The 8,364-nt window shown below is 38.5% G+C and overlaps 1 protein-coding gene across 1 annotated transcript in view; it reads left to right on the plus strand.

Annotated features, from left to right (window-relative positions):
- The window catches only part of LOC109227584, a 21,243-nt gene extending 13,453 nt beyond the window's left edge, over positions 1–7,790 (plus strand). Inside the window, exons 8-16 of the mRNA XM_019392785.1 lie at positions 1,095–1,487; positions 1,580–2,968; positions 3,094–3,150; positions 3,993–4,397; positions 4,707–4,930; positions 5,575–5,708; positions 6,322–6,573; positions 6,674–6,852; positions 6,948–7,790. Of these exons, the coding sequence (XP_019248330.1) occupies positions 1,095–1,487; positions 1,580–2,968; positions 3,094–3,150; positions 3,993–4,397; positions 4,707–4,930; positions 5,575–5,708; positions 6,322–6,573; positions 6,674–6,852; positions 6,948–7,049 (3,135 nt within the window). The 3' untranslated portion in view covers positions 7,050–7,790. The remainder of the gene's footprint in view (positions 1–1,094; positions 1,488–1,579; positions 2,969–3,093; positions 3,151–3,992; positions 4,398–4,706; positions 4,931–5,574; positions 5,709–6,321; positions 6,574–6,673; positions 6,853–6,947) is intronic.

Consider the following 8,364-nt stretch of genomic DNA (forward strand, 5'->3'; position numbering starts at 1 on the left):
GGTTCTTTTGAGGACTCCGAAATTGTAAATTTGATATGATCCTCTTTGAGATCTGAAATCCAGAAGGACCAGAACTGATCTAACTTTGATTAGAACACAACTTACTTGTTTAGGTCTAAGTGAAATATTTTTCTTGATGAAATCTTTGCTATTTGGTCACCTGAACCTATTAATTTTCACCAAATGAATTAATTGACTTACATCAGTGGAGGCTGTAATTTATTTTCCATTATAACTCTTTCCGCTACTACTCCATATAACTTGTTTTACCAATATGTAAGCATTATTTTTCTCTTTGCTATACAGAATTATCACAAAACACCACCCAATGCCCTAACCTCATACTTTAACTGTCACATTTCACCAACTTCATGTCCTCTCAAGTACTTGGAAATGATTTTGTTGTAAAGAAGATTCATATAACAAAATTCGGCTGAGGTCCTTTTAAATGTAATTTAAGTTTTGGAAAATTCATTGATCTAGATTAGTTCCGTTTTTCAAGTCAATACATAGCTTGCAGCATTCATGTATTAACATATTAAATATGTATAGAACTAAAAAAAATAGCATATTAGATATTTATAAAGTGATTCTCTAGCACAACCTCAATCTAGAACGTCTTTTGCATGTCAAGTACTACTTGGATAAACTCAATTTAGATTAGGCTTTTGAAATCAAGGCTGAACTAAATTTTGGTAAAATGATCAACCTAAATCCTACTAACAGCAGATTAAGTTCCTAAATACCACGTCAGAGCGATGGTAGGATGGCCTACCACCATGGCTAAGCTTCTTTTGCTGATAAGTGTTTGCATTATAAGTGCTGCTATCTTGCAATTGATGTGAGTCATGTGACTGTTTAGCATCAAAGTTAGACACATTGACTTTTATCATACCTTTTCTTCTATAAGTCAGTTTAGGGGGTATACCTTAATGTTATCGAATGCCAGGCAACCCTCTCAGCCAGCCTGGTCCTGTGTATGGATGTACCATTGTATGTTCATTTTAATTAGATTTTTTTCGTCGAAGGACTAATAGTTTTCCTATCTTTTTTTTGCATTCTCAAAAAAGTTTTCCTATCTTTTTCTATGTAAGCTTGATGCTTTGGAATGCCTTTCATCTTCTGTGAGCATCATTGGTGGTTCAACTGGAGGAAGTGTGCCTGATAATGTTGACTCTGGATACCTGCATGAAATGCTGAGTGCAATGCTAAATGAAACTTCATCAAACTGGCTATCATCGGATGTGGCTTTACGGATAGAATCACACATGAGATCAGACTTGTCTATGCAATACTTGTCTAAGATGTTAAGGAGACATCCAAGCTGGGTAGACCATGATATGATATGTCTTCAGGGACACATGGATACTGTATCAGAGAATGAAGAATACAAGCTTTCAGTTGAAGCTTTTCAAGATGAACTGATGACGACAATTGCATCCTTTCAACTGAAGTTCTCCTTAATTCCTCTACATCTTATGTACTTGGTATCTCTACTTATTTATGGAACAAGTGTTATGTTTATGGTTTTTTTTTTCCGGAGGACTGATTGTCAGTTTTTTCCTTTTTCCTCTTTCAGACTTTTTTGTCATTTTGCAACGGTGGTTTGGCGTATACAGGATGCTACTTGTTGCGCGACTACATAAATAAATATCTGTCGACGGAGCAAGGCCATGAACTTGATGGTTGCTCATTGTATGCTTTCCTTCCCAAGCTATTTCTTGAAGTATCTGGAGAATTATTTTATATTTCTGCAAGATACATCATTATGTGTAGCATGGACTGTTTCTACTTGAAGTCATTCGCCCTTAGGAGTAATGGAGCTGATGAAAATATTTATGGCGCCATTTTAGAGCTGTATAAAAAGAGGTTGTCTTGGTCATTATGGTGTCTTAGAGCCACAATGCAGTTTTCTTCAGTTTCTTCTGCAGAAAATTTTGTGGGGACACATTTCACTGTCCTTGATTTAACAGAGTATTTGTTACTGTTTGCATCTGCTTTGGTACAAAGAAATTACAGTGTTCTTCTCCTGATTGTGAAGCCTCTCTTGATGGCAAGAACTTCAGATGAGACAGGCATAAAGGATATACAAAAACTGCTTTGTGAGACTCGAGAAACGGTGGCTCATGATTTACCTATTCATGATGCTGGATCTTCTGTTCAGAACAAGAATCAAATGCCACAGGCACAATTTGGGGATGTTATGTTGTCTGTTCCGGAAGAGAGATGGCATGTCATGGTTGCTTCTTTTTGGGGATATGTTTCTAGCTTTTTAAAATACAAGCTAAATCTGCTATCTCCGGAACATGAAGAAAGCGGTTTGTTTCTACCTCCAGGCAGACATCCCAGTGTATCCACTTCACTAAACTGTGTAAATGGCAACAATGTCTCAATCCACATTGGGATTGTTCCAGGACTTCTGGCGAAGATACTAAAGATTACATGTACTCACATCTCTTCTTACTGTGTGAATCGGTTTGCATCCATCCTGCTGGAGAGCATAGATCCAGGTGCAACTACTCTTTTCTGGTCTGAAGATTATCTGTCCCTACATAAAGCGCCAGATACTAAACTTAGTCATAGAAATAATGATCTGGATAAGTTGACTGCTGAAGATGAATTATCAGCATTTGAGGCATTATGGGATATTTGTTCTGAGCTTAAGAAAGCTAATCAGGGATTTGTGCTTCAAGACCAGAAGTTTTTACAGCATACCTTGCTAAAGTCCTTTAAAGGATGGAATGAAATGTACCCCAGCATTGTAAGAGAGTGTGAAGTTGAGGAAACTTGTGACAGAGACGATAGGTTTGGTAGTCCAAGCAGCGCAGCTGGATCTCCTCTTGCTTGTTTGTCACCAAATAATCATCCTTTCCAAAGTTCTGGGGGAAAAGATACGAACCATACAAAGAAGGTTTTGCCTTTTCGTAGTCCGATGGAGATATATAAGAGAAATGGAGAACTTTTGGAGGTAATTCTTCTCCTAATTTTTTATTATTTGAATTGCACTTTCTATTTCTTACAGATAACAGGTAAATTTAATGGCAAATCTTCTTTCTTGATGCTAACGAATGCAATTCTCCTGTATTTGAGCAGGCTTTGTGCATCAACTCCATTGATCAACATGAAGCTGCTCTTGCTAGCAATCGGAAGGTAAGACTGTGCTCTGGGGCTTATTTAGCGGTCTATATTTTATGCATCTGAATTTGATGTTTTCCCAGTGTTTAGGATGCATCTGATACATCATTTTGGTCGTAACACGAAATAAACTTGTGGCTTTAGGGATCGTGTCACTTTACAATTATTAACATCCAGCTCTAAGTTTCATACTTAAACGAACGACTTGATGCATAAGTAAACTGGGATAAGTTGAAATGTTTGGGGTGGGGTAAATGGAGATGTTAAACTGTTTTGGCTGCATGTTCGTGAAACTTTAAGAGCATGGTACCTCATGGTTATTATGAACTTTGAGAGGTGTACTTATGATATGAGAGAGGCATAAGTGAATCTAAAGATGAGTCACGTGGTATCTTTCATGTTCGCTGTATCCAACTTGTTATATTGTGTGGGAATATCAACGGTACAAATTCTACAGTGTCTCAAATGTATCCCAACAGTCACTTCAATAGGAGAAATTTGTATCTGATGCTTCACGCTTCCCGTGAACTCTGATCTTTTGCAAATTCATCATTTCATTGTGCAGAAAATTATTCTGATCTTAGTTTTTAAATAGGGATAATAAGTGGAAAGTATTTTGCTTTTAAGAGATTTATTGATGAATAAATATCAGTTGGCTGCCTTCTGATATTGTTATATTACTCAGAAGTATTTTGCCTGTTAGACATTCATAGTAAATTCCTATTCTGGTCTTTAGACTCTGCGCATTACAGTTTGGCGATAAAGTAAATATGTCTATTTTATTTGTTTCACATTTAAATTTCCCAGTAGTCTTCTATATTTGTAAAGTCAATGACATCTACTTCTGTCTGATTCAGGGATTATTATTCTTCAATTGGGAAGATGGGCTTCCTTGTGCGAACAGATCTGATAATGTCTGGGCAGAAGCTGATTGGCCACATAATGGTTGGGCGGGATCCGATTCTACACCAATTCCTACTTGCGTCTCTCCTGGAGTGGGTCTCGGGAGTAAAAAGGGCACACACCTCGGGCTAGGTGGAGCAACTGTTGGCGCAGGTTTTCTGGCAAGACCTACATTTGGGCTTCCAGGTTATGCCAATACGGGTGGATCCAATCTTGGCTGGGGAGTTCAAGAGGATTTTGATGAGTTTCTTGACCCTCCTGCCACAGTAGAAAATGTTAGGACAAGGGCATTCTCAACTCACCCTTCAATGCCTTTTTTCTTGGTTGGCTCGAGCAATACACACATATATTTGTGGGAGGTAAAACATTACGATCAACAGATTAGTTAGATCTTTTTGCAGTTGCAACAGTAAGGCTTAATTTGCACCTTGAGCAAGTTTGACTCCTAAAAGGAATGTAGAATATATTCTGTACTTGCAAATTAGTAAGTATTAAGTAATCTTCATGCAGTGGCACGATATGTGTGGCCATTTTCTTTTTCTTTTACTGTTTGTAGGCTATGTCTTTTTCGTTGTTCTTACATGAGATTGAAAACTTGTTTCGTCACATACTTGTGTTATTGTGGTTTCTTAAGATATGGTATTTAGAATAAATTTTGATATCTGCAGTTTGGCAAAGATAGAGCTACTGCAACATATGGAGTGCTTCCTGCTGCAAATGTCCCTCCACCATATGTTCTTGCTTCTGTATCTGCCGTGAAATTTGATCATTGTGGTCACAGATTCGTATCTGCTGCTTCAGATGGTACTGTGTGCACGTGGCAGCTTGAAGTAGGAGGCAGAAGTAACATTCGGCCAACAGAATCCTCTCTTTGCTTTAATAATTATACATCGTAAGCACCCAAATCGTGTTAACTTTATGTTAGGTGGAATGAGCATTAATATCTCCACAAAATTGTATCCAAATTGAAAAGTTAGATTTTTGGATATTCTCTCTTTGTACTTTAGTGCCTCATTGCTACTTAATAACATTCGGAGGCCTTAACCTTCTCTTTTCCTTAATTACCATACACCATAAGCAGCGAAAATTGTATGAACTTCCTGTTTAAGTATTATAATAAATTGAAACTAAGTATTAGTATCTCCTCAAAATTGTCTCAAAGCTGAACTGATATATTATTAAAGGAAAAGCTTTCTTATTTATTTGGTGCCTCTCCAGTACCTAACACCACCCTGTAACCACCAGATGCTCTATACTGTCTTTGGATGGTGACGGGGGGCTGGAAGCATTTGAAATTGTTTCTATTTTTCCTTACTTGTACTTGGTCTTTCGTTGTGTTATTAGCAACCGCAAGGACACCATGAATTTCAGTTCCAACTAGTAACATTGTCGGAGTGATTTGAAAGTTGAAGCAGTTACATTTATCTTCCTTGTTTTCTGTTTCTCCTGCTCCTTGCTATGCAGTCGTTAAGCTTTTGCTATAGTTTCCATCTTTTGCTTTCTTATAAAGCCTGCTGTGCCTTGCAATGACTGCAGGGATGTCACATATGTTACGTCAAGTGGTTCAATCATAGCTGCGGCGGGATATAGCTCCAGTGGCGTTAACGTTGTCATATGGGACACACTTGCTCCACCAGCGACATCTCGAGCCTCCATAATGTGTCATGAAGGTTTGTTTGTTAATACGTTTTCCTTTTTGTGAAGGAACAGGGACAGTTCCTAATATTAAGTTCTAGCAAAAAGACAATTGCAGAACTAAGATATGTCAATTTATTCTTAAATGTCAGTTTTTAAATGATAGGAACAAGGATAGGAATAACAATAAGCTAGAAAAGCAATTAAAGAGAATTTAGCGAAGACCCAAATTTAAAGCATAAGGTAGAACATTTAATTTAAGATTAAACACCCTAGATATTAGTAACAAAGTGAACCTAATCTATATAGAACCCTCAAGTAGAAGAATTCTACTCGACAGCAAAAGGATAAAGCTCTTGTCTAGGAAAATGTGTGACCTTCATGAGAAGAAAATTCTACATGTATATGGATTATTGGTGGATTCTGAGGAGGATTGAGAGAGAGGGACATTTCATCTGTCAAGAGCTAAATGGCGGATTCTCAGTGACTGTCTTTTTTGGCAAGAAAATAGGTATAAGCCACTTAAAGTGTACATGTAGTGCTTTTCTTCAGAACCTTAGCAAAACCTTGATAATGGTCTTTGTTTAGTTCATTAGCCGTTATAAGCTTTTAGCTTGCTAAGATTATTGACCCTGTTCTTGTTTCCAGGAGGTGCACGCTCTCTAGCAGTGTTTGATAATGATTTAGGAAGTGGTTCTATTTCCCCCCTCATTGTGACGGGTGGGAAAGGTGGTGATGTTGGACTTCATGACTTCCGGTACATAGCTACTGGAAAGGTAAAAAGACAGAAGCATACAGAAATTGGTGATCATGGTGTGAATTCTATGGTTGACATGCAGAAGAAAACCGGTGATCAGAATCGTAACGGGATGCTCTGGTATATTCCGAAGGCTCACACAGGTATTGGACCATTTTAGATGATTGTGGCTGAAAATGCTGTAGATAGTTGATTGGCAGTACATAATGAGATTTTTCTCTAATTCTACTTTATCTCGTGCAGGGAGTGTTACCAAAATATCAACCATACCACATACCAGCTTTTTCTTGACGGGAAGTAAAGATGGAGATGTAAAACTTTGGGATGCCAAAAATGCAAAATTAGTATTTCATTGGCCAAAATTACATGAAAGACACACCTTCTTGCAGCCAAGCTCCCGCGGCTTTGGTGGTGTGGTACAGGTAACTTTTTTGATCAGATGCATGAATAGTTGGAAGAAGAATTACCGAGATCCTGAGTTTGCAAAACTAAAGGGATTTTTTCTCCTGCGTTTCAGGCAGCTGTAACAGATATTCAAATTGTTCCTCATGGTTTTCTTACATGTGGCGGAGATGGTGCCGTAAAGCTTGTGATGCTCAATGATCTCTTAAGGCTGTGAACACTAGGTTAATGGCACAGCAAAGAACTATTTGTTGCATGAATTGTTGTCTGCAGTGGTTCTCCTTTGAATTTGCTTTGAGATCCACTTATATTAGCTCTAAAGTTGGTAACCTGACTTGATGATGGAAGGATAGCCCAGTGGTAAAGACCCTGCACCTCCAACCATAAGTCGGCGATGTGAGTCTCCAAGGGAATAAAGTGGAAAAGGGCCATTATTGGGATCCTGGATCTGGGGTTGGGGTGGGGGGATTACATTTTGGAAAAAAGGTTATACAAAAGAAAAAAGTTGGTCTCTTAACTTGTACCCAGGAATTCTTATCAGTGAAGTACCAGCTTATTGTGGTCTAAAATTTCCGTGTGCTGTTCTCTTGAAAGTATTTGTACGCAGGAAAAGACTATTTTGCAGGGGCCTATAGCGCGAACATGCGATTTACTACCAAAGGTAAGTTCAACTAGATAGCATAGCAGGATAGAGTCCTCAGTCTTTCAGTCTTGTTAACTATTTAGGCTTTTTTTTTACCTCTTAAACTGATGTGTGTATATAGAGGGAATTCCGTTGCTTATATATTTTATCAGTCAGGTTTTTTTTTTTGTAAATTGCCAAAATAGCAATAGGGATTCATTTTTTTATTTCTTTTTTCCCGTCCTTTTATATGGTCTGTAAACGTTGTCAAATTGCTAAATTGTGAGATCGGCGTAATATTGTGTTCCTTATATGGCAGATTTGATATTTCCCTCATGCTTTGAGCTGTATCTTGATGTAGTGCTAAGTAAGCGGCAGGCACTGTTGTCTGTTCTTCGATATCGTCTCATAAGTTTACCTTTAACACACTAGACTAAACTTCTTACCCTGGAGAAATCTGATACTGTTTTAAATAAGAGCACCTTTCTTCTGTGCCCTTTCGAATAAACACACATAAATTTAACTGGAGCGACGTTTTTGCTTATATCATTCATTTCTCAATCAAAACTCTGGTCAATCGGCTAGTGAATGCAGTTTTGGTGCCCGAGTACGAATCCATAAACTAGAAAAATGATCTAACAGAGTCGAACCTAGCCTTTTGACTTTAAAAATTGCGGGATTTTATCCTTTGAGTCAGGGGTTTGCTTTAAGGCTGTATTGTGGTCCGGTCCCGGGGCTAAACGGGCCGGACCAAACGGTCCCGAGCTCTGACGGTCCCGGGCCAAATAGTCCCGGGCTTAACGGTCCTGGAGGGTGGAACCGGCCCACTGTGGGCCTAAGCCCACATGGTCCTGGGCTAAATGGGCCGGGCTCACGGGCGTGTTCCGGGCTATTTTTTTTTAATTTTTTT

Source organism: Nicotiana attenuata, chromosome 1 (assembly GCF_001879085.1).
Source record: "Nicotiana attenuata strain UT chromosome 1, NIATTr2, whole genome shotgun sequence".
Lineage (NCBI taxonomy): Eukaryota > Viridiplantae > Streptophyta > Magnoliopsida > Solanales > Solanaceae > Nicotiana > Nicotiana attenuata.